This window comes from Mustela lutreola, chromosome 1 (genome assembly GCF_030435805.1).
Source record: "Mustela lutreola isolate mMusLut2 chromosome 1, mMusLut2.pri, whole genome shotgun sequence".
NCBI lineage: Eukaryota > Metazoa > Chordata > Mammalia > Carnivora > Mustelidae > Mustela > Mustela lutreola.
Genome location: NC_081290.1, coordinates 207,628,109 through 207,655,790, shown reverse-complemented (window position 1 = coordinate 207,655,790; position 27,682 = coordinate 207,628,109). Strand labels below are relative to the sequence as shown.

Here is a 27,682-nt window from a genome sequence, read left to right as displayed (position 1 = left end):
TAATAACTCATGATTTGAGGTAAAAGATAGCATTTTTCCATCAGAATATTGATACTCAGAAAAAAATTCATTCCTATATAATACAACTGACAAAAAAGAGTTAAGTCAGATTAGTTAAATTATAGCATTTAAGCTATGTCTGTATGATTTTTTTAAATTACCATTTTAAATTAACTCAGTACCAGTTTCAGTTATGTCAGATAGGAGGGCTTCTAGAAACTTTTGTAGATATTGCTATGAAGTTTTGTAAGAAATAAGGTGGCTTAAAGATCAAGATTATTCTTAACCCCACTTTTCTTTGACTAGCTGTGTGATCTTCATCAATAAAAGGTGTCAAAGTAATTTATAGAGGTGTATAGGTAGAGTGCATAACATAATGCATAGCACATAGAATTTTTAAAACGGTGCTGCTTATGTTACTTTGTGTCAAATAATTTATTTACGAGAGATTCCAGTTTATCCAGTAATTATTATTAAAAAATAATAATTGTATAGCTACTAAAACCAAGCATGCTCTGTTCTAGATGCTGAGTCTACAAAGATGACAAAAACAAAAATTCTTGGGCGCCTGGGTGGCTCAGTGGTTAAGCCGCTGCCTTCGGCTCAGGTCATGATCTCAGGGTCCTGGGATCGAGTCCCGCATCGGGCTCTCTGCTCAGCAGGGAGCCTGCTTCCTCCTCTCTTTCTCTCTCTGCCTGCCTCTCTGCCTGCTTGTGATTTCTCTCTCTCTGTCAAATAAATAAAACATCTTTAAAAAAAAAAAAAAAAAAAAAAATTCTTGATTTCATGGACATCACATCCCAGTAGGAGAAAAAGAAAATTTAAAAGAAAACAAATAAATAGTAGAACCTCAAGCATTGATAATTTATAAGAAGAAAAATAAGGCAGGGTAATGTATGGAAAACCAGTGACAGGGCTGACAGGAAGTATCTTTGGGAGGGACTTCCTGTTTAAGAAGCATCAAGAAGAGCCCAAGGAACAGAGTCTAATTATCTGAAGTTACCCAGTCTGGGAAGAACTGATGGTGGAGGGGTCCAGGCAAAGGAAACAATGAGTGCTTGGCTTATTTGAAGAACAGCCAGAAAGCCAGTGTTGTGGAAAAGGAGTGTAGATAGCTAGAAGATCTGAAATACACTAGCTACTTATTTTCCTTTACTTGCAAATGTTTACAGTAATTCAGGTAAATATCTGAAAAGTAAGATGTTATTTCATACATTTTTCTTTAATAGTGACTATCACTAATTATCACTATCACTAACAGTGATAATATTCTAAACATTGAAATAAGCTCTTTTAAAATGTGAGGCTTTAAAATTTGTATCTGATTAGTAGTTTCCCCTTTAGTATTTCTGGCTTTTCAATCTTCTGATGAACAACAGTTTTTGTACAGCTACCAGTCTCCATTAAGATTTTTCTAAATATATATCCTGTTGTTCTTTAGTAAAATTTATCAGCTGATTATAATTTAACCTGGCATGTAGGAAGAACTTAATATACTCTATGTCTGCATAAATACATTATTTTATTATTTGATACAAGAATTTTATTAAAGTCATGGGAATAATTGTTTTTTTCAAGAGATGCATATAAAAAAGTTAACATATTTCATCAACAAAACTAAAAGATCACCTATAGAATGAAAAAAAAATATTTGCAAATGATATAGTTGATAGTTAGTATCTAAAATATATAAAGAACTTATACAACTTTACATCCCAAAGAACAAATAATATAATTAAAAACAGGCAGAATGAAGCACCTGGATGGCTCAGTGAGTTAAGTATCTACCTTTGACCCAGGTCATGATCCTAGAGTCCTTTGACTGAGTTCCACGTGGGGCTCCCTGCTAGTGGGGAGCCTGCTTTTCTCTTCCCCTCTGCCTGCCACTTCCTCTGCTTGTGCTCTCTTCCCAGTCTCTCTCTCTCAAGTAAATAAATAACAAAATAAATAAAAATTAAAAATAATAAATAAAAAAATCTTAAAAATGGCCAGAAGACATAAATGGATATTTCTCCAAAGAAGATATCTGTGGGTCATACAGATGACACATGAAAAGATACTCAGCAACACTCATCATCAAAGAGATCCAAATCAAAACTACAATGACATATCACCTCACACCTGTCAGAATGGCTAAAATCAACAACATAAGAAAGCAAGTCTTGGCAAGGATGTGGGTAAAAAGAACCTTCTTTTGCTATTGGTGGGTATGCATACTGGTGCAGCTACTATGGAAAACAATATGCAGTTTCCTCAAAAAATTAAGAATAGAACTAAACTACCATATAATCCAGTAACCACAGTATTGGGCATTGACCCAAAGAATATGAACCACTAATTCAAAATATATATGTACTGCCATGTTTATCACAACACTATTTACTATAGCCAAATAATGGAAGCAGCCCTAGTATTTATAAATAATGGATAAAGAAGAAGTGGTATATAAAATGGGGTATTAGTCAGTTATAAAAAAGAATGACATTTTTCCATTTTCAACAACACAGATGGAGTTAGAGAGTATAGTGCTAAGCAAAATAAGTCAGTGAAAGACAAATACTATATGATTTCACTTATATGTGGAATTTAAGTAACAAATAAACAAAGGGGGAAAAAAGAAAAAGAGAGAGAAACCAGTAAACAGACTTTTAATTATAAAACACAAACTGATGGTTTGGGTAGGTGAAATAGGTGATGGGTATTAAAGAGTACACTTATCATGATGAGCACTGAATAATGTACACCTGATGCTAATATAACACTACATGTTAACTATAGTGTAACTAAAACAATAAAGAAAAGAAAAAAAACGTTTCTTAGTAACTTAATGATGCTGTTGGGACTTCTTTGTTTGTTTGCTTATTATTAAAAAAAGTTTACATATTTCAGAACCCAAAGATAATTTCTTTTACTTTTTACTTGAGGAAAATAAAAATAGAGATAATAAAAAAAGAAAGCAAAAAAAAAAAAAAAGAAAAAAGGCTTTAGATGTCTTAAGAGAATGGCTTTTAAAGATCTATGATTTTTTGTTTGTTTGTTTGTTTTAGCCCCATTAAGCAACAACCAAGAATGCTGGGGAATGAACCCCCCCCCCACACACACAGGCTGTTTGAAGAGATTATTTTGTTTCTTTTAGTAATAAAATTCAGCGTAGTATTTTTTTTTTAAGAATTGAAAAAAAAAAGTGTCTGAGTTATATACATAAGGATTATTCCATAATAGCATGTTGATAAAAGGAATACTCAAATATCTTCTTATCAGAAATTGCTTCTCTGAACCCCTGCTAAAGTAGCTTCATCTATCATCTCACTGTTTCTTTACTCTGGCTTAATTCTATCATGGTATGGATCACTCTTTAATATTGATTTATTTATTCATATGCTCATTTTGAATCTCCCTGCATTGTCCCATTCAACAGTAAAACATTTGTCTAAGATCAGTGTCCTGAAATTTTACTGAAGAATCCTCTGTTTTATCCCCAACTTCTTCCAGTTTTATGAATAAATTCTCCCTTTTAATAGCTCTATATTAGTAGTATATTTACAGTATCCCCCTTCTTGGCTCATACTCTGTGATTAACTTCTCCATATATGTGCGCGTGTGTGTGTGTGCACGTGTGTGCATTTTCTCTGACATTCCCAATATATAGCATGTAAATGCTCTGAAAACTTGCATTTGTTGATGAAGAATGGCTAACACAACAGAGAACATTGCAAATAGAGAAAGAAAATACCAGTTTGGGGGACATAGACTGAGCAGAAGCTCATCAAAACAAGTGAAGCAAAACTAGAGTAATATCTCAGATTTCACAATCTGAGAGAACTCCATTTCAAAATGGGTTGAAAAATTCACTAATTCAAGTGTGAAGTTCTCATGAATCATAATTGTGGTTCTAGCAACTTTAAATCTCTCTAATGTTTATGTGTGAAGTGCTAATTTTCTTCTTTTCATTTCTAGTAAAATAAACAGTATATAAATATAAAAATGTTTTAAATTGTAAAAATTAATAAGATTTTTTGTGCTTTAAATAGTTTTTGTTTCTGATATTTATTTAAAAGAATGAATGAAGAGTCTTTTTTTTTTTGGAAGTAGATGACTATAAATCAATCATTATTAGCTGTTATTAACTTTCTTGTTCACTTGTGATTTCTAATCATATGATTCATATAGATTACCAATGTTTAGATTTAAAAATATAAATGAAATAAGAGTAACATTATTAGGTGGAAGATTCACTAATAGAGGTCCCTGTTTGGGCAAGATTATATCAAATTGGGGGGGTGCTTGCCTATATATTTAAGATTTTTTTCTAAAATACAGAGATAACCTGAACTTCTTTTCTTTTCTTTTCTTTTCTTTTCTTTTCTTTTCTTTTATTTTATTTATTTGACAGACAGATCACAAGTAGGCAGAAAGGCAGGCTGAGAGAGAGAGATGGAAGCAGGTCCTTGCTGAGCAGAGAGCCTGATGAGGGGCTCAATCCCAGGACCCTGAGATCATGACCTGAGCCAAAGGCATAGGCTTTAACCCGCTGAGCCACCCAGGTGCCCCGTAATCTGAATTTCTAAGTCCATAAGAAGGAAACAGTTGCCAAGAAACAATTGTTATTTTAAAATTATTAACACACTGTACAATAATTTCCCAATTTGATTACTAAGTGACACCTGAAAGCTCAGAAGTTATTTGTCTATTATAGGAATTTTGAATGCACATTTGTCAAATTCTTGTAGGAAATTCCATTCCAAAATTTATATTTTTTATGTTTATCATATCTTTCAGGACAAATAATGGAACTTAGCAAAACTAATGGGCTAGACTCATCATTGTTATAAAAACGCAATTAGACAAAATGTTTAAATATTCACAAAGAGTATTTCCTTTAGATTCTGGCTAGCAAAGAATGCTGAGGGAAATATCAGAGTAGGGAAATAAGACACAGTGCAGATAATCACAGGAGTTATAAACAAATGCAGTTCACATTAATAATTAAGTGAGGAAATTTCCTGTGGAGGTTTAGATGAGCTACAGCACAATGTGTAAAATCACTTGGCTAACTGATCATTAGTTATGTTCTAGACCAGAGGAGTATATATTAATATAACTGGTTTTTCTATCCTATTTTTCTAGTCCAATAAGTTGTCTAATGTAATACATATGGCTATTTCCCTGTGAGGAAAAATCATCCTCATTAAAACCTGATGTTTTTATTTTATGTAAAGGAGTACTTAATATAAATAAATGTGTTAAAGAAAGTTTATCACTTCTCTGAAGTTTTTGTGTCATGCATTGGATTAATTTTAATGGAATTATTTCAATGTTGTCAATATCCAAGTATACATTAATCTGACCTTTGCAATAAAATGTATTTATTATTTTAGTGTGATAATTTTGAGTTGGTCTGTGTTTGTCTACTTTTTTTGTTTTCTCAGTTTTTGAAATGTTATTTATGCCCACAGGGCATTCTTTAAAGAAGAAACATCAGAGCTGCTAAACACACTGAGACACAAGATATCCTAGTAACCAAGGATGGCTTCCTCTTGGAAACTAATTCTGCTTCTGTCAGTAGCTGGGTGTCTTTCAGGTAAGAATTTTGATGTACATATGAAATAACAAAAATATATTAAAATCTTCATTACAAAATATCCTTCATTACAAAATATCTTCATTACAAAATATCCTTTAAATGAAATATGTTCATTTAAATTTATATCAGAAGTCACACTTTTCAACAAAAGAAAGAAAACAATTCTTAAACTTTGTTAAAAGCAAAAAGTCATATACAATTCAATATACTAAGGTACCTAGGAAAACACTATATGAATGTTAATAAAATGAGTATCCATCCCACCTCACTGACTTTCATTTACAATGTAAACCATTATTAACCTTTAGAAGATTTGGTAATATATTTATCATTTAGCTCAAATAATTATAAAAATGTCTCACTACAATGCGAAATTTTATCATATAAAGACAGAATTATGCCGGATTAATTATACTCACACACACAATCATTTAAAGGCATTTCCAACACAATGAATTTGTCTTGTTGTCTCAGCTTCTCTAACTTTGCTTCGATCAATCTTATTGTTCTACATCTCGGATCTAAAATGTTATCTTTTACTCTGCAAAAGTAGTTTATCTTCTTTGGAGTAATACTATCATAATACTAAAAATTAATATGCCACAAGTTTTTGTTTTAATTTAAGAATGTCTAGAAATTAAATTGTAATAATAATTTAAATGTTTACACTTGTAACATTTTTTATAGCTTGATTTGATTTAACTCAATAACTATGTTGTTTTATTAAGTGCTATTACTGTAACTTCAGCTATTTATGATGGATGGATCTTCTTTAAAAGCAAAGAGGTAATCCTCAACTTAGATAATTTATTATTGCAGTTATAAATGCACACTATATGTTTAAATGTAACAGCTAACATATTTACATGTATTTGAATGCTTTCAGAAGATATAGCAAAACTTCTTTTTTGTTGAAATGTTAGTAACTAACTGCAAAAACAACAAAAAAATCCTTAATTTATTACTATTTTTATGTATTGAGTATAACTGCTAATGTGGAAAAAACAGGTTTAAGAAGATACTGGAAAGGTAAGATGAAACTTCTAAAAATGTTGATAGACACATCTGTGAAAACATGAAAAAGCAAGAAAACAAGAGCAAGAGGCATTAAAAGTTAAACGAAAACCATGGTCCATCAATATTTTGGTTACTTTAAAAAGAAGTAAAGACTCTTCAAATATTTTATCTGTTTTTCTTTCTGTATAGTAGTAGCATCTCCCCCAGTGATTGTTTCTTTCTCTTTTACTGTCTCAATGCCCTTCTAAATTTTATATAGTTTAATACTATTCAGTGATAAAAATAAATAATCAAACCATACATACACCTGGATAAATCTTATATACATATTGCTAATTGAAAGAAGCTTGTCTGAAAAGACTATATATTGCATGATTCTATTTATATGACATTTTGGTAAGGAAAAAACTATAGAAACAGTACAGATTACTGATTACCAGAGGTTGGGAAAAGGGGATGATTAAATGTGTGAGTGAAGATAAAGTATTTTTTAGGGTGATAAAAACACTCTCTATGATATTGTAATGGTGAATGCATGCCATTACACATTTATCAAAACTAATAGAACTTTATAGCACAAAGTAAACATCATTGTATACAAATTAAAAACAATAATAATTTAGGAGATTAATGGATCCCAGATTAAAAGGCAGAATGTGACAAACAATCTAACTATATTACAAATGTATGAAGAAACTTCATTTAAGGCAGTGGGAGACAAGGGTAATGACTTTAGTAACTATGGAAATGAATCTTCAAAACTAAAAGCAAGAAAACACACACGCACACACACACACCAAAAACCTTGTACTTAGGTAATATGCTCTAGTTAGTAATATTATCATTAGCAACTCTAATCCCACTATACATGAAATTGAACAATTAGGGCAGTGGTGGTGAATGGAGCCAATTTTCTCACTGTTAGAATGGGAGGTTACAGATGAGCAAGAGAAGGATAGATTGATCCATGTGGTAATGGATTAGCATTAAAGACTTCATTATGAACTTACGTTTAGCTTAATGTAGATGCAGATGGTTACATATAAAAAGTATAGAAATGTATATGTATGTGGCTAGGTATACACACATATATCATGTTCTGTCATTTAAGATGGCCTATGAGCAAGGTATTATAGTAGAAATCAGTACATAAAGTGCTAAGATCTTGGTTTCTAATACTATTCTCCAATTGAAGGGATCAGGGCTATTTGAAGAAGAACTAACTCTAGGACTGGGGCAGGAAGTATACTTGACAAGCCTAGGGTATCTTATAATAACAAAGAGTAAAGAGATGCTAAAACAAACAAAGCAACACACAAAAAACAAACACAATGAAGCAAGTATGTCAAAGGGACACAGAAACCAACTGAAAAAGTTCCCAATAGCCCAAACTGGAAAAAATTTGAGCAAGAAAATAAAGAAATATGAGTTAAAGCCAAAAGAATAAAATAATTCCCCATAAGTCCATATTGATATGATAAGCAAATAAATAAATAAAACAAAAGAATAGACTAATTTCCCTTGTAGATGAATTTCAAATAATTTATGAAAATACTTTTTTCTCAGGGAAGTGGAATGTAACTTCCCCATCCTTTAAATGTGGGCTCCACAGAAACTTGTTTCCAAACAATACAGAATGGAAAAGGATAAAAAAGTAACTTTCCAGAGAAAGAAACTGATAACTTTTTCAACTCAGTGATGATCAAAGTCAACATCAGCAAAGATGGCATTTACCCTTGATGTGGTGTGATAAGAATGGCACCTTACTTCTGTGATTTTCCTCATTAAGACCTGTGTCCCCAGTCTAATATGAGAAAAATGTCAGTTAAATCCCAAAGGAGAGACATTCTATGAAATACTTGGCCAGTACTCTTCAAAAATTTGAAGGTCATCAAAAACTAGGAATATAGGAGAAAGTGTCAAAGAAAAAGGAATCTAAGATGACACAAAAGCTAAATGTAATATGTGACTCTGCAATAGAATCCTTTAATAGAAAAAGAACATTGTACATAAACAGAGAATCTACATAAAATATGTACTTTATTTAAGAAGTAGTAGGAAACATCAATCTTATGACAGTGAGTTGTGAAATGGTTAGTAGAGGAGGAAAATTAGATATTGTAAATTTTATTTTCTGAAGGTGAACCAAACAATTGAAAGAATGGCAGATAACTTCAAAAAGATAGAAATTCAAGTCTGTGTGTCTGTACATTTATGGATGTTTTAAGCCTAGAGGAACTACTATTTACAGAAATTCAGTCCACAGAAGACATAATATACATGTTGATTGTATATTTCACTAGTTAGTTTTTTCTGTGTAATCAACCATCCTCAGATTTAGTAGTGCATAGGAGTGCATACACAAGCACATGTGTGTGTACATGCGTATACACACACACACACACACACACACACACACCACAAACATTATTTCTTACAATCCTGAGTGTCAGGTTGATGGTTCTTCTGGCTTGGTCAGGTTTAGCTGATCTCTCCAGTCCCCATGACATTTGAAAGAGTAGGATTGGATAATGTATTTAGCCTCCCACTACTGGTTATTGACTCCACTAGCAAAGGCAATGGGGATGGCTTGATCATGTCTCTGATTTTCCAGTACTCTAGCCCAGGCTCTTTCACACAGTTGCTCAGATAAGTGAAGCAAAAGTAGGGACAAAATCCAACTTGCAAGCACTTTTCAAGCCTTTGTGCCATGTTTGTTATTGTCGCATTGACTACAACAAATCACATAGGCCAAAACAGGATGCAAAGAGTAAAAAAATAGATTCCACCTTTTGAAGAGAGTAGTTTGCAGAAGCACCCTGTAAAGATATTGAATATAGTATTATTAGGCATTGCGCTACACAGTCGATCTCTAGGATTTATGCATTTTTCATAGTTAAAACTTTGTACCCTTTGAATAATACCTTCTTGTTTCCCCCTCTTTCTAGCTCCTTGGCACCCACCATTCTACTTTCTGCTTCTATAAGTTTGACTATTTTAGATTCTTTATAGGTTCTTTATAGAAGTGGCATACTTAAAAATTTTCCAAGAGTGTAAATCTCATTTTAAGTGTACTTACTGTAAAGGAAAAGAAAAGAAAAGGAAAATAATAAATTAAAAGGGCAGGCAAAACTTTTGAAGATGATGGAGATGTTTATGGCATAGATTATGGTGATGGTTTAACAGATGTATTCTTATTCCAAACTTATCAAGTTATATACATTAAATATGTAGTTTTTTGTGTATCAACCATTCCTCAGCAAAGTGGTCTAAATAAAGTGTATATAGAGCAGTAAGACATGCCCATTTTCAAGCTCTACCACATAATGTTTTATATCTATGAATATTTTATATGGAAATAATAATCCTGTTTTAGTTAACAACAAAGAAGATATAAGATTTCTTTTTATCAATATTTCAGATACAATGACAGTGAGAACACTGTGGTCTAACTTCATTAGCTGAGCTTAAAATCTTTAAAAATCAATAAATTTTTTATTAGTATAAGATAAATTCACTTGAATAAAATCAAAGCTTTTCAGCATAGAATGTATGAAATTGGGGGAGAAATCATAATTAGCATAGCCTAGTTCTATACATAGCTACAAAAATTATCAACATTTCAACCTCTACTGTGTTAAAATCCATGTTGTTTTCTTTAAAAATGATTCTTCAAAGATTTATTATCCTTCAAATGTGTATAGAGGAAGCAATTGGGAGGAAGCAATATGATACAGGATTTACCTTCTTTGAATTTATAAACAACTTTACTGACATTCCTTGGTTCTTTAAATTGCTTTTCATTTAATCTCCATGTTTAAACAAACACAACAACAAAAATTAAAGGGTTTAAATTGTTCTGCTCTGTTTTACAGAATATCCTATCTAATAGGTTTTTTTAATCATCATATCCCTTTGGGAATGTGGCTAGTAATTATTCTAATTTCTTCTAAAATATTTAACACTTAGAAATATGCATCATAATAATAATCATTAACAGTATGTTTTTTTGTGAAATATAATAAAACGGCATGATGGGATACTGAGCTTAAGAGAGATAGTGAATGTGAAATATGTCAAATACAAATATTAATTATTCATTATTAAATAAGCTACAATGTAGTTATTATTATCCACATTATCATGTGGTTGAAGATCATTTGGTTGAAGGATTTTGAAAAAGCATTCTTTTTTTTTTCAGTCCCCAGTACTAGCGTATTGCTTTCAACATCCTAAATCTGCTTATGCATTTCTATCAAAGTTATAGACTTAAAAAAAATATTTAATTAGATTTATTTAAACTAGATATAGTAATAGTGTGACTATATTGAAAAAATCTTTCACTAAATTAAAAAAAAATTAGAGTTAAAAATAATTTGGAGATCATGTGCCTGATTCCTTATATTTGGCAAGTGAAATATTATTTGTTCTCAATAGGAATGAGGCTCAGGGAGGTTCTATCACATACCCAATGACACATAGATGGTAACTAGTGGAAGAATAATGAGAAGGCTGCCTCCTATATCAATGACTTCAACGTACCAGACAACAGAGAGGGGAGACAAGAGAAGAAATTCAGTTCTCAAAGTTACACTGACTTTCTTCTGATATAATTACCTGTAGTTCATTTTTCCTGAATTAGTTTCAGATGCTTCTGATGTAAGCCGTATTCCTTGAAAACAACCCAAAACCACGCATTTTTCTCAACACTTTCACCTCATTCTTCTTCATTGAGTTAAATTCATTTTATTGGACATTTTATTGTTCCTGTTGCCAAGAAGATGATATACTATTGAATAGAGAATGTCTGTCATGGATAAGCTTATGCAAATACTCTCCTTCTTGGTGGCAGTGAGGTAATAGCTCAGAACTTTGCCACTGACAAGTAGAGTTTCCTAACAACTTTAAAAGGAAATGAAAAGAGAAGTGTTACCGAAAACAAGTGCTTGATAATATTAAGTCTGACTGGTCTACTGCAGTTGAAAAAGAGAAATGGATAATGTGGCTCCTCTGTGATCATTTTGAAATTATATATGTACACACTGTATTTGTCCCCCAGGAAGCCATGATGATAATAAAGGTTACCTCAGTGCAAAAAAAAAAAAAAAAAAAAGCATACAAGGTTGACTCTTATCAGCTGTGCACTGGTTGTATTAGACATGTAATTAATCAAAAGACAATTTAATCAATTTAATTTCTCCTTATTAGTGGAGGTGGGTTTTGGTGGAGGAGGATACCTGAATTTAGTTTTATTTTTATCTTAAAAGCATAGAAAATGATAAGAAATATCTATAATTTTCAGCAATTCCTAGAGTGATATAAAAAGGAAACCGGAAACCATCAGCTGAAGAGAGCCAGATTCAACATCCCCGAGAAATTAGAATAAATATGTGTTCTCAGTGTTTGGGAGAGTAAAGAGAGAATTAACTAGTTTATTGGGTCAAATGAATGTTATTTCGCCTACATGAAAAATATTAAAGATTTTTCCACATAATTATTGGTTAAAGTATAAGCAAACAAAATACATCAAAATGTTTTATAATCTAGGGGCGCCTGGGTGGCTCAGTGGGTTAAGCTGCTGCCTTCAGCTCAGGTCATGATATCAGGGTCCTGGGATCGAGTCCCGCATCGGGCTCTCTGCTCGACAGGGAGCCTGCTTCCCTCTCTCTCTCTCTCTCTGCCCGCCTCTCCATCTACTTGTAATTTCTCTCTGTCAAATAAATAAATAAAATCTTAAAAAAAATGTTTTATAATCTAGAAATGTTGTGAAAGTTATGTCATGCTACTTCAACTGGACTCATTGACATTACTATGTTCAAAACAAATAAATATTTGTTGCTAAAATATTAACCAGAAACAGTAGTTCTTTCTGATATTGTAAAATAATGCTCAGAAAATTCATACTGTATCAACAGTCCACAAGAAATTTTGAACAGATGTTCACGATACCATTTGTTAAGCACAGATAAATTTCTACTACAGTAATAAAACAGCAAAATATATCTACTTATGGTAAAGATTGTTTTATTGCTTAGATAGAACCTCTGAGGAGCTGCCTCTATTTAGTAATTTGAAAAATTTATCAACAAGAAAACAGCTACATTTTCTATATCTCAGTAATTCAATACACATCTATTCTGCTGATAAAATGTAAGATAGTTATATTTGTAAGAACCCAAACAAGCTGGACACAACTGAGTTGCAGAGAAATACAGAGAAAAAAATTCTGTTCTCCTTGACTTTAAATAAAATTTATAGGCTTATCAGGATCTAAATATTTAAAATACATCATGTGTAAAATAAATCATATCTAACTGATTGTGAGATTAAAATAGGATTACTTAGCTATTTGCGAAAAATATTTTTTGCTAATAGCCAACCAAGTGAACTGCATATTTCTTGAAACTGTAGATTTTTATATTTGTTGATATTTATCTGATACATCTATCAACCAAAATATTTTTTCTAACATTTAGAAAAAATGTTCCCCATTCTAATTCTCACTGTAGCTTTAGCAAAAATTTGTCAGAGAACTTGTTACTTGGTTATTGTGCTGTGTCTGTGCTTCAACAGAACCATTCAAATGGGCCAGATCAGGGATAAATATGGTTTTAAGTGATGATATTTACCTTTTTAGTATTTTAATATTTGTAATTATAATTTTTATATCCTTAAAGGAAACAGGATTATCTTACTCTATAAAAACAGGCAAAGTATACCTTATTTAATGTGTCTTACAAAAGACTTAGAATAATACTTTCTAAAGCATGGGTACTCATTTTTAAATAAAAGAAAGGAATAATTAATTACTTGTTTGATTCTTCTGTGAAGAGAGGCATACATAAGCTATGTTTTTGTTTATAAAAATTTCTGGTCAGAAAACCTCCAAAAAGGATGAATAATTTTGGATTTTCTAATCTGATCATCCTTATATCTTTTAATACCATGGACTAAACTGAGATATTTGTGGATATCCTGTAGTCTGGGGTTAAAGAAGAAACAATTTTCTTAGTTTAGTTCAGGAGATTGTGAAAATATGCTGAAAGGGAAAAAGAAAGGAAGGAAGGAAGGAAGGAAGGAAGGAAGGAAGGAAAGAAGGAAGGAAGGAAGGAAAAGATGGGGAGGAAGAAAGAAAGGGAAAGAAAGAAAAAGAAAGATGGAGGGGGAGGGAGGGAGGAAAGAAGGAAGGAAGGCAGGAAGGAATGGAAAAGAAAGGAAAAGAAAAGAAAGAAGAAAAAATAAAACGTATGGGGCATAAAGGCAAAAAATAAAAAAATAAAAATAAAATAAAATAAAATCTTTGAATCACCAGTGTCTTTGATCAGGCATCTAAGGTCTCATGCTACACATTTTCACACAGCATGTAGGTCTGACAGATTTGGTTCAAGGTGTTCTAAAGATCTCCAAGAAGAAACCTGACTTGTATGCCTCTCTACTTGTTCTTCTATAATAATTCAGAGAGATGCATTAACTGATAATGTCTTTGCTGTCCTAGAACTATTTTTGTCTAATTCCTAACTTAAGCAAGAACTATTTCAACCTCACCCCTGGACACTTAATTCTGAAGGGTTCAGTAGAACTCAAGTTGAAACATTTGTTTCACTTATGATTCAGTTTGTCTTCTTTTTTTTTTTTTTTTAATTTTTTTATTTTTTATAAACATATATTTTTATCCCCAGGGGTACAGGTCTGTGAATCACCAGGTTTACACACTTCACAGCACTCACCAAATCACATGCCCTCCCCACTGTCCATAATCCCAACCCCTTCTCCCAAACCCCCTCCCCCCGGCAACCCTCAGTTTGTTTTGTGAGATTAAGAGTCACTTATGGTTTGTCTCCCTCCCAATCCCATCTTGTTTCATTTATTCTTCTTCTACCCACTTAAGCCTCCATGTTGCATCACCACTTCCTCATATCAGGGAGATCATATGATAGTTCTCTTTCTCTGCTTGACTTATTTCGCTAAGCATGATACGCTCTAGTTCCATCCATGTTGTTGCAAATGGCAAGATTTCATTTCTTTTGATGGCTGCATAGTATTCCATTGTGTATATATACCACATCTTCTTGATCCATTCATCTGTTGATGGACATCTAGGTTCTTTCCATAGTTTGGCTATTGTGGACATTGCTGCTATAAACATTCGGGTGCATGTGCCCCTTTGGATCACTACATTTGTATCTTTAGGGTAAATACCCAATAGTGCAATTGCTGGGTCATAGGGCAGTTCTATTTTCAACATTTTGAGGAACCTCCATGCCGTTTTCCAGAGTGGCTGCACCAGCAGTTTGTCTTCTAAAAATATCATAGGTATGGTTAAAAAGTTCCAAGTAGGCATAGCATAAGTAATTTGTCAAAGATGTTTTGTATTACAGATAGAAAGTGCAGAGATAAAAGGTCAGTCCCAGTGGCCTAATAAGTTCCAAGTATTTGTTAGCCCAAATCATTTATCTGCTAATTTAACAAATATTTATTTAATGCTTACTATGTATCGTTCTAGTCACTAAGGATACAGTAGTGAACAAGACAGACAAAACTTGCATCCTTGAGGAACACACATGCTAGGAGAAAAAATAGACAATTTAGTAAGAAACTAAATAATGCAAGGTCTGCAGGGATAATTCCCATAAAGAAATTAAGGAGAGTAAATTAAAGAGTGATGTCTGTGGTGCTGGGGTAGCAAGTCGTTGCTTTACATAAAATGGCAAGAAATATCACTCGGAAATGGTCTCTAAGGAAACATGTAATGAATGTGAAAAAAAGCAAGCCGTGTGAATATCCAAGAGAAAGTGTTTCAGCAGCCGAGGGAGGCAAATGTCAAAACCCTCACAGGGAAGCACTTTCTGTGTTTGAAGAAGATCCAATATAAAAGACAGAAGAACCTTTATGGATAAAGAGAGTATATGACAAGAAGAGTCATAAAGAGTGAAATTAGTAAATAGGCAATGACTAGATCATGTTTTAAGCAGAGATGTAACTTGATAACATCTTAAAAGATCATACTAAATGCTTTATAGAAAATAGATTGTAGAGCTTGGGCAAAATGTAAGCAGGGAATGGGTTGCTATTTCAAAATGGGTTGCTATTTCAAAAAGTCTACATAGGGTGCCTTGGTGTCTCTGTCAGTTAAACGTGTGGTTCTTGATTTTGATTCAGGTCATGATCTTTGGGTTGTGAGATAGACTCACATTGGGCTTCACTCTGGGTGTGAAGCCTGCTTTGGATTCTCTCTCTCCCTCTCCCTCTAGCTCCTCCCCCACTTCTCTCCTTCTCTTTCTCTCAAAAAAAAAAAAAAAAAAGTCTCTAAGAGAGAAGATGACAACAGGTATTCAATGAGTAATTATTGATTTGAATATGAGTCAGCAGTGTTATGTGGCTACCAAAACAAACAAACCAACAAACCAAAAAACTTATATTATCGTCAGCTGTATTAACAATGTTGCGAACAAGAGAGAAGTAAGATCTACTTTACATCTATCATGCTAACAATGACTGTGGTATTATGTTCAGTTCCTAGCTCAGACATATAATAGAAACACAGATAAACAAGAATGAATTTACTGGAGGGAAAGCAAAGTGAAAAGGAAAGATTTGAAACCTTATTATAATGAAAATGGTAAAAGGAACTAAAAGAACGAGGATTAAATTAAATATTAGAGCTAATGTTTAAGGAAATTTTGAAGTAAGATTCAGTGAAGACCTCCTTCTTCTTGCAGGGTCTTTCCTGAATCAATTATCTTTTGCTTTTTTTAAGTCAATGAGTAAAATATATTCAAAACTCCAATATACAAATATCTTAGGGGTCAGGCAAAAAGGCTTTTTGTATTTGAACTCTGGGAATATATTCTTCTCATACTTTTTAAGGTGATTTTACCTGCCTATTTTATATCCTGATTCACAGTAGTGACTTTCAGTTGCAGATTGCCTTCTTTATTTAGGACATTGAGGTCAGGCCTCTGTATATTGTCTAATGATAAGCAACTATAATCGTTCATGGAATAAAACAAAATACAAAGATTTTGAAAAAAGGAGCGCCTGGGTGGTTTAGTCAATTTAGCATCTGCCTTCAGCTTGGGTCATGATCCCAAGGGCCTGGGATTGAGCCTTGCGTTGGGTTTCCTGCTCAGTGGAAGCCTGCTTCTCCCTCTCCCTCTGTCTGCTGTTCTGCCTACTTGTGCTCCCTCTCTATTTCTCTGTCAAACAAATAAATAAGATCGTAAAAAATATTTTTTGAAAAAATAACCTTTTTTCTTAACTATCATATAAAATATCATTTTCAGTATCCTGATCTCTTAGTGAGGTACATCAGCCTATTATTTCTCATAGCGAGAAAGAATTGTCACATAGCAAATAGGCAGGATTCTTGGCTCAAAAGTCAGAATCCCAAAGGTAATACCACATACAGCTTCTATCTTTAAGTAGCTGAAAGTTTGTCATATGTGAGCAGCTTAGATTTATTCTAAAATCTCCAAAGGGACAAATCAGTCAAAATACCAAAAAGTGAGAAGTATAATTAATTTAAAATGAAGATCATTCTAAGAAGTCAGAGTTGTGCACTGGTAGAATTACCTCTATCTTAAGAGAATCTGTCCGTTCTCTGTGAGTTCAAGTATGAGCTAAATGGTCATTATATAAAGATAATTGGAGCATCAAAAGCTTGCTCAATCAGGTGATATAAATGCTTTTCCCCTATTAGATCTATGATTCTGTAAGCTGGACTTTAAGAAAGTAGCTATGCATTTTATATTTTATTTTTATCATATTTTAGTAACATAGGAAGTTTAACAATAGAGGATTACCAAAGGAGAGAAAGATGAATAGTTGCAGGTAGAAAAACTGGATATCGAAAGAATGGGTTGGAGGCCAAAAACAATATAGAGACACATCCAGTAGAATTGACTTATTTGATGAGAAGGAAAGAAGAGGAAAGATATTTTTTGTTTGCTGTTTTGAGCCAGTATGTGAGAGTAAAGTGGAGCCATCAGTAGAAATAAAGACCAAAAAGTAGATTAGTTTGAAATTAAAGTTGACGAAATATAATGGACTTGTGAGTTGAAGAAATAAACAGTTGTTATTATCAAATATAATGTAATGGATTCAGAAGAAAAAAGTAATAAACTGGAATCTTTTTTTTTTGCATTGTTGAACATGAAGTGACAAAAACCTGATACTTTTTTTTAATTTTTTATTTTTTTATAAACATGTATTTTTATCCCCAGGGGTACAGGTTTGTGAATCGCCAGGTTTACACACTGCACAGCACTCACCAAAGCACATACCCTCTCCAATGTCCATAACCCCACCCCCCCTTCTCCCAACCCCCCTTCCCCCCAGCAACCCTCAGTTTGTTTTGTAAGATTAAGAGTCACTTATGGTTTGTCTCCCTCCCAATCCCATCTTGTTTCATTGATTCTTCTCCTACCCACTTAAGCCCCCATGTTGCATCGCCACTTCCTCATATCAGGGAGATCATATGATAGTTGTCTTTCTCTGCTTGACTTATTTCGCTAAGCATGATACGCTCTAGTTCCATCCATGTTGTCGCAAATGGCAAGATTTCATTTCTTTTGATGGCTGCATAGTATTCCATTGTGTATATATACCACATCTTCTTGATCCATTCATCTGTTGGTGGACATCTAGGTTCTTTCCATAGTTTGGCTATTGTGGACATTGCTGCTATAAACATTCGAGTACACGTGCCCCTTTGGATCACTACGTTTGTATCTTTAGGGTAAATACTCAGTAGTGCAATTGCTGGGTCATAGGGCAGTTCTATTTTCAACATTTTGAGGAAGCTCCATGCTGTTTTCCAGAGTGGCTGCACCAGCTTACATTCCCATCAACAGTGTAGGAGGGTTCTCCTTTCTCTGCATCCTCGCCAGCATCTGTCATTTCCTGACTTGTTGATTTTAGCCATTCTGACTGGTGTGAGGTGATATCTCATTGTGGTTTTGATTTGTATTTCACTGATGCCAAGTGATATGGAGCACTTTTTTATGTGTCTGTTGGCCATCTGGATGTCTTCTTTGCAGAAATGTCTGTTCATGTCCTCTGCCCATTTCCTGATTGGATTATTTGTTCTTTGGGTGTTGAGTTTGCTAAGTTCTTTATAGATTTTGGACACTAGTCCTTTATCTGATATGTCGTTTGCAAATATCTTCTCCCATTCTGTCAGTTGTCTTTTGATTGTGTTAACTGTTTCCTTTGCTGTGCAAAAGCTTTTGATCTTGATGTAATCCCAAGAGTTCATTTTTGCCCTTGCTTCCCTTGTTTTTGGCGATGTTCCTAGGAAGATGTTGCTGCGTCTGAGGTCGAAGAGGTTGCTGCCTGTGTTCTCCTCAAGGATTTTGATGGATTCCTTTCGCACACTGAGGTCCTTCATCCATTTTGAGTCTATTTTTGTGTGTGGTATAAAGAAATGGTCCAATTTCATTTTTCTGCATGTGGCTGTCCAATTTTCCCAACACCATTTATTGGACATTCTTTCCTGCTTTGTCAAAGATTAGTTGATCATAGAGTTGAGGGTCTATTTCTGGGCTCCCTTTCTGTTCCATTGATCTATCTGTCTGTTTTTGTGCCAGTACCATGCTGTCTTGATGATGACAGCTTTGTAATAGAGCTTGAAGTCCAGAATTGTGATGCCACCAACTTTGGCTTTCTTTTTCAATATCCCTTTGGCTATTCGAGGTCTTTTCTGGTTCCATATAAATTTTAGCATTATTTGTTCCATTTCTTTGAAAAAGATGGATGGTACTTTGATAGGAATTGCATTAAATGTGTAGATTGCTTGAGGTAGCAGACATTTTCACAATATTTATTCTTCCAATCCAGGAGCATGGAACATTTTTCCATTTCTTTGTGTCTTCCTCAATTTCTTTCATGAGTACTTTATAGTTTTCTGAGTATAGATTCTGTGCCTCTTTGGTTAGGTTTATTCCGAGGTATCTTATGGTTTGGGGTGCAATTGTAAATGGGACGTACTCCTTAATTTCTCTTTCTTCTGTCTTGTTGGTGTAGAGAAATGCAACTCATTTCTGTGCATTGATTTTATATCCTGACACTTTACTGAATTCCTGTACAAGTCTTAGCAGTTTTGGAGTGAAGTCTTTTGGGTTTTCCACATATAGTATCATATCATCTGCGAAGAGTGATAATTTGACTTCTTCTTTGCCGATTTGGATGCCTTTAATTTCCTTTTGTTGTCTGATTGCTGAGGCTAGGACCTCTAGTACTATGTTGAATAGCAGTGGTGATAATGGACATCCCTGCCGTGTTCCTGACCTTAGCGGAAAAGCTTTCAGTTTTTCTCCACTGAGAATGATGTTTGCGGTGGGTTTTTCATAGATGGCTTTGATGATATTGAGGTATGTGCCCTCTATCCCTACACTTTGAAGAGTTTTGAACAGGAAGGGATGCTGTACTTTGTCAAATGCTTTTTCAGCATCTATGGAGAGTATCATATGGTTCTTGTTCTTTCTTTTATTGATGTGTTGTATCACATTGACTGATTAGCGGAATTTGAACCATCCTTGCAGCCCTGGAATAAATCCCACTTGGTCGTGGTGAATAATCCTTTTAATGTACTGTTGAATCCTATTGGCTAGTATTTTGGTGAGAATTTTCGCATCTGTGTTCATCAAGGATATTGGTCTATAGCTCTCTTTTTTGATGGGATCCTTGTCTGGTTTTGGGATCAAGGTGATGCTGGCCTCATAAAATGAGTTTGGAAGTTTTCCTTCCATTTCTATTTTTAGGAAAAGTTTCAGGAAAATAGGAATTAGTTCTTCTTTAAATGTTTGGTAGAATTCCCCCAGGAAGCCGTCTGGCCCTGGGCTTTTGATTGTTTGGAGATTTTTAATGACTGTTTCAATCTCCTTACTGGTTATGGGTCTGTTCAGGCTTTCTATTTCTTCCTGGCTCAGTTGTGGTAGTTTATATGTTTCTAGGAATGCATCCATTTCTTCCAGATTGTCAAATTTGTTAGCGTAGAGTTGCTCATACTATGTTCTTATAATAGTTTGCATTTCTTTGATGTTAGTTGTGATCTCTCCCCTTTCATTCATGATTTTATTTATTTGGGTCCTTTCTCTTTTCTTTTTGATAAGTCAGGGCAGGGGTTTATCAATTTTATTAATTCTTTCAAAGAACCAGCTCCTAGTTTCATTGATTTGCTCTATTGTCTTTTTGGTTTCTATTTCATTGATTTCTGCTCTGATCTTTATGATTTCTCTTCTCCTGCTGGGCTTAGGATTTCTTTCTTGTGATTTCTCCAGCTCCTTTAGGTGTAGGGTTAGGTTGTATACCTGAGACCTTTCTTGTTTCTTGAGGAAGGCTTGTACCGCTATATATTTTCCTCTCAGGACTGCCTTTGTTGTGTCCCACAGATTTTGAACTGTTGTATTTTCATTATCATTTGTTTCCATGATTTTTTTCAATTCTTCTTTAATTTCCCAGTTGACCCATCCATTCTTTAGAAGGATGCTGTTTAGTCTCCATGTATTTGGGTTCTTTCCAAACTTCCTCTTGTGGTTGAATTCTAGCTTCAGAGCATTGTGGTCTGAAAATATGCAGGGAATGATCCCAATCTTTTGATACCGGTTGAGTCCTGATTTAGGACCGAGGATGTGATCTATTCTGGAGAATGTTCCATGTGCACTAGAGAAGAATGTGTATTCTGTTGCTCTGGGATGAAATGTTCTGAATATATCTGTGATGTCTATCTGGTCCAGTGTGTCGTTTAAGTCCTTTATTTCCTTGCTTATCTTTTGCTTGGATGATCTATCCATTTCAGTGAGGGGAGTCTTAAATTCCCCTACTATTATTGTATTATTGTTGATGTGTTTCTTTGATTTCATTATTAATTGGTTTATATAGTTGGCTGCTCCCACGTTGGGAGCATAGATATTTAAAATTGTTAGATCTTCTTGTTCGACAGACCCTTTGAGTATGATATAGTGTCCTTCCTCATCTCTTATTATAGTCTTTGGCTTAAAGTCTAATTGATCTGATATAAGGATTGCCACTCCTGCCTTCTTCTGATGTCCATTAGCATGGTAAGTTCTTTTCCACCCCCTCACTTTAAATCTGGAGGTGTCTTTGGGCTTCAAATGAGTTTCTTGGAGGCAACATATAGATGGGTTTTGTTTTTTTATCCATTCTGATACCCTGTGTCTTTTGATTGGGGCATTTAGCCCATTAACATTCAGGGTAACTATTGAGAGATATGAATTTAGTGCCATTGTATTGCCTGTAAGGTGACTGTTACTGTATACTGTCTCTGTTCCTTACTGATCTACCACTTGTAGGCTCTCTCTTTGCTTAGAGGACCCCTTTCAATATTTCCTGTAGAGCTGGTTTGGTGTTTGCAAATTCTTTCAGTTTTTGTTTGTCCTGGAAGCTTTTAATCTCTCTTTCTATTTTCAATGATAGCCTAGCTGGATATAGTATTCTTGGCTGCATGTTTTCTCGTTTAGTGCTCTGAAAATATCATGCCAGCTCTTTCTGGCCTGCCTGGTCTCTGTGGACAAGTCACCTGCCAATCTAATATTTTTACCATTGTATGTTACAGACTTCTTTTCCCGGGCTGCTTTCAGGATTTTCTCTTTGTCACTAAGACTTGTAAATTTTCCTATAAGGTGACGGGGTGTGGGCCTATTCTTATTGATTTTGAGGGGCATTCTCTGAACCTCCTGAATTTTGATGCTCGTTCCCTTTGCCATATTGGGGAAATTCTTCCCAATAATTCTCTCCAGTATACCTTCTGCTCCCCTCTCTCTTTCTTCTTCTTCTGGAATCCCAATTATTCTAATGTTGTTTTGTCTTATGGTGTCACTTATCTCTCAAATTCTCCCCTCATGGTCCAGTAGCTGTTTGTCCCTCTTTTGCTCAGCTTCTTTATTCTCTGTCATTTGGTTTCTATATCACTAATTCTTTCTTCTGCCTCATTTATCCTAGCAGTGAGAGCCTCCATTTTTGATTGCACCTCATTAATAGCTTTTTTGATTTCAACTTGGTTAGATTTTAGTTCTTTTATTTCTCCAGAAAGGGCTTTTATATCTTCCGAGAGGGTTTCTCTAATATCTTCCATGCCTTTTTCGAGCCCGGCTAGAACCTTAAGAATTGTCATTCTGAATTCTAGATCTCACATATTACCAATGTCTGTATTGATTAGGTCCCTAGCCTTTGGTACTGCCTCTTGTTCTTTTTTTTGTGGTGAATTTTTCCGCCTTGTCATTTTGTCCAGATAAGAGTATATGAAGGGGCAAGTAAAATACTAAAAGTGTGGCAACAACCCCAGGAAAATATGGTTTAACCAAATCAGAAGAGGTCCCAAATCGTGAGTGGGGAGAAAGGGGATAAAAAGAGGTTCAAAAAGAAAGAAAGAAAAAAAATAATAATAAAAGAAAAAAAAGAAAAGAATTTAAAAAAGGAAAACGAATAAAGAAAAATACAAAAAGGAAAAAATATATATATTAGATAAACTATTTAAAAAACGTTAAAAAAGAAAAGGGTAAAAGTTAAAAAAAAATTAGGAGATTAAGAGAAAAAAAATGAAAAAGAAAAAAATTAAATTAACTGCAAGACTAAAAATTTCACAGGGAAAAAAAAAAAGAAAAAAGAAATAAAAAATCACAGGGAGAAAGCCATGAGTTCCGTGCTTTGCTTTCTCCTCCTCTGGAATTCTGCTGCTCTCCTTGGTATTGAAACCGCACTCCTTGGTAGGTGAACTTGGTCCTGGCTGGATTTCTTGTTGATCTTCTGGGGGAGGGGCCTGTTGTAGTGATTCTCAAGTGTCTTTGCCCCAGGCGGAATTGCACCCTCTTTACCAGGGGCCGGGCTGAGTAATTTGCTTGGGTTTGCTTTCAGGAGCTTTTGTTCCCTGAGCGCTTTCTGTAGATTTCCAGAGGACGGGAATACAAATTGCGGCCTCCTGGTCTCAGGCCTGGAGGAGCTGAGAGCACAGGGCCTCACTTCTCAGTGTGTCCTCAGAGAACAGCGCCGTTACTCCCGTCTGCCTGACCTCCGGCCGCGCTCTGAGCTCACGGAGCCTGCGACCGGTTCAAGGTTACCCCGAGCTGCGAGCTTACTGTCGGCTCTGTCTCTGTAGCCGGCTTTCTCGTTCCAATACCCGCAAGCTCTGCAACACTCAGACACCCCCGATCCTTCTGTGACCCTGCGGGACCTGAGGCCTCGCTGACCCCATGTGGGCTTCGCTCCGGTTTAGCCTCTGGAGCGATGTCCCTCAGCGGAACAGACTTTTAAAAGTCCTGATTTTGTGCTGCATTGCTCCGCCGCTTGCCAGGAGCCGGCCCCTCCCCCCGGGGTCTATCTTCCCGTCACTTTGGATTCACTTCTCCACCGGTCCTACCTTTCAGAAAGTGGTTCTTTTTCTGTTTCCAGAATTGCTGTTCTTCTCTTCGATCTGCCGATGGATTTGCAGGTGTTTTCAATCTTTAGATAAGCTATCTAGCTGATCTCCGGCTAGCTAAAGTAGTCTCAACCTGCTACTTCTCTGCCATCTTGACTCCTCCAAACCTGATACGTTTTGAATTCCATCGAAGGAATCTTATTTTGTTAAGTTATAAAATAGACCATCATGCCTTTAATCATATAAAGTGGCTTTTTCATAAATTCAGATGATTCCTTTCTGTTAAGTTATTCTGCCTGATCAGAACATTGTTTTAGATATAGTTCCTTAATAAGCTTTGAAAAATGATTCCTCTTGGAAAGAAAAATAGTGCACTTAGGGAAAATAACCTAGGATTACTATTGTGCACTAAATTCAACTTTGCCACGGATTTTAGGACTTTGGAGAAGTTTTTGTCTTCTCTGTAACACAGTGGCTTAAATTATATTATTTTAAATTATCTTTCATATTCTAACAGTTTTCCAGTTAGTTCACAATTTTTACTAAAAACATAACTTGAGAATGATAAATACTCAGTATTCTCATATTTGAAGGAATGGTGCTACACATGCCCATGTGTAATTTACTAAAAGATGTCAATGTATGTTAACTCTGCTGGAATTTAAATTAAAAGAAATTAAGTTAAATAATCAAATTAACATGTCAAATATGGTCCATCCTAAATAATCAATTAGAAATTTAAAGAAAATCAAGAATAGTAAAAAAAAAAATAAGGAGTCCTCAAACTATATAAAGCTGATGGGAGGGAACTGAGCCTTCATTTCCCATCACTAAGGGGAAAGAAAGAGGATACTTTTCTCAAGCCACACAAAGACAGTCCAGAAGAATCCCTTCTGGTAACTAGACTGTGCAGGAAGAAAATACACCTCTCACTTCTATGCTTTCTAAGCTACAGAAATTCAGATGTCCATTACAGAGAAAACAATGGGGCCGAACACGTTAGAAAAATCTCAGAAAAACCTTGCATGCTTTCCCTAGGCTTGAGTGTGGATGACATGGTAGTATAAGAGCATAGAAATTAACTCCTGCTTTTTAAATTCATGAGGTGGATAACAGTTATCCTTGAAGGCCAAATGAGTTTAAAAGGTCACAGAAAATACACTAAGTCACAGCATTTGGGAGAACAAAGTTTCATGAACTTTCTGTGGGACAGAAGTTAATCCTGCAGAATTAGTCATCTTGATGAACTCTAACCAATACAACTTAACCGAAGGAAATAAGCTGTTGGGGGTGGGGTGGGGAGGTAGACTCCTAGGGACTAGAACTGGGAGGGAGATACCAACATAATCTATCAGTCAGAGAGTACAAACGGGGCAGCATGATGGATTGTAAGGAGCCTCCAAAGAACCACCATGTGCAATACAATACAGAATCAACATTTGGGAGTCTGCTATGCAGATAGCCTTGTCAAATTACAACAGTGCCAGTCAGTTAGGCCAAGTAGGACTTTTGGTCTTTATCTTTTTATCAGCACTAAAGGATTCATCAGTAATAGGAAGGAAAAGAAAACAATACCCATTTTCCTCTAGTATGGTTTCCCTCGCCATAAGGTAAACCTAATCTAAAGAAAAGAAGGTTGAGAGACTGAAATTTAGGTCAGGGTTGGATATATGAACATTCTACAAATTCATCCCAATAGCCAAAAAAAAAAAAAAAAAAAAAAAAAAAAAGAAAAAGAAAAAGAAAAACAACAACAAAACTTTGTTCTATAAATTGAAGTGTACAGAAAGCTGGGAATCTACTGAGAATGTCATCCAGGGCAGAAGGAAAATCAAGCAGGGGAAATTTAAAGGCAGTAATTGGAGAAAAATAAAACTTCTCAATGCCTTTGATAAATTTATTACATATGTTTGGATGTTCTCTCCTTATTAACATATAAACCTTCTGGTAGCATTTCATAGGTATTATTTCTTTAATAAAAATGTACTGAATGCTACTTTAAGTCAGAAAATGTCCTGAATGGTCTGGATAAACTAGAAAAAAATGCAATCCCACACAGTCATCAGAGGTGTTTATATCTGGCCTCAGAGAAGAGGTTGCTGCTTTCTTTGGGGGAAGAACAGACTCAGATTGCTCTGAAGTTTCCAAAGCCTGATTACAGATATTTGAGCTGATAAACAAATATTGAACTACGCAGAGGTAGAAAAAATGCCTAGGAGTCTATTGTACAGAACATACCTTATATTAATTATAGTATCATCAGAGACCTTTGTTGGACTCTCTTCTGCATATTTATTAAGCAATTCGCATCAACAACTTCAAGGGAAAGACTAGTATTAAGTGGGTGGTGAAGTATTGGCGTTTGAATAGGTGGGGAGAAAAGATCATTAAAGCAGAGGGAAATGCACTAGTATATTGCACAGACAGCTCTAGCTCTGTCTGCTTATGTTTTTTGGCACATTACAAAGATTCTTGCCTAATCCCCCTCCCTTTCCTTTAAGCACTCATATTCCATAACTGTATGCTCTAAATGAATTCTTCATATTTGGGAAAGTAAAGTATATGAGAGTATATGTCTTGTTGATCTACAAATAATTAATCTTAATGTTTGGGGAAAGCTTGGAATCCAGAAAAAAATAGATGTTTTTACTAAGTTAATGAGCAGAAGTTATGACATGTTGTTTCTCCTAAGCATTTAACTGTAACTTATGTCAATAGAGTAGCTTGTTACAGATATTATGATTTTAATTTAATTGAAATGTGAGTGGTAGATATTTCTTTTTCTCTTTTGAGAGAGAACATTAAAAAATCTATACTCAAAGTGATAAATAAAATAGAACAAAATAGAATGTTTAACAGCCCATGAAAATATCATATGATAATTACCATAGACATATTCAAAACAAATTTGGGAGGTCCTTCAATTGTTCCTTCTAATTATTTAAAGGTGAAAATGGGAGGGAGAGGATGGCAGAGTAGGAGGACCCTAAGCTCATGGATACAACTAGATAATATATCAGCACAAATGACAAAGGAAAATGACCAGAAGACAGGCAGAGCAACCTCCACAGCTAAAGGTGGAGAAGAGGCCACACTGAAGAAGGTAGGAAAGGTAAAGACACAGTTTGGAATGAAATAGACCATGGCTGTCCATAGTCAGGAAAAGCTGGTGGTGTAGAGAAGGTAAGAAACTCCAGCCTTCTCCACAGAGGAGCCTGCACTCCAGGAAACCTGCACAGAGAAGACAAATCTCCATAACATTTGGATTTAAAAGTGAGAAGGACAAAATTTCATGGATTCTTGCAGCAAACAGGACCTAAAGACTAGAATATTAAAAATCAGTGGGCTCAAATCTGGGAGAGCAAGGAGGGCATTAGGAAAGTGAATTCCTGCCATTAGATAGCACAGCAAGCAGCCTATACAGATACTGCATAGAACCAGCAGTATGAAAAATGCATGGGACTTGTGGGAGTGTTATTCACTCATGTTAGAGCTTGTCTCAGGAAGGCATGGATCAAAGGAAGATCCCTCCAGGAACAAAGGAGGAGGTAGGCACTATTTCTCTACTTTACCCCTCACAGCAAAATAAATAAATAAATAAATAAATAAATAAATAAATAAAAATTTTGAAAAAGTGTTACCTGTGAGGAACTAGCATTGTTTGATACTCCCTACCTTACTGGCTTATGCCAAGACCCCCTCCACCT

The 27,682-nt window shown here is 34.8% G+C and overlaps 1 protein-coding gene across 1 annotated transcript in view; it reads left to right on the top strand.

Moving 5' to 3' along the window:
• The window catches only part of CNTN5 (contactin 5), a 1,361,366-nt gene that overhangs the window by 564,631 nt on the left and 769,053 nt on the right, over positions 1–27,682 (top strand). The window contains exon 3 of the mRNA XM_059185809.1: positions 5,457–5,581. Coding sequence (XP_059041792.1) covers positions 5,527–5,581 — 55 coding nt within the window. The 5' untranslated portion in view covers positions 5,457–5,526. The remainder of the gene's footprint in view (positions 1–5,456; positions 5,582–27,682) is intronic.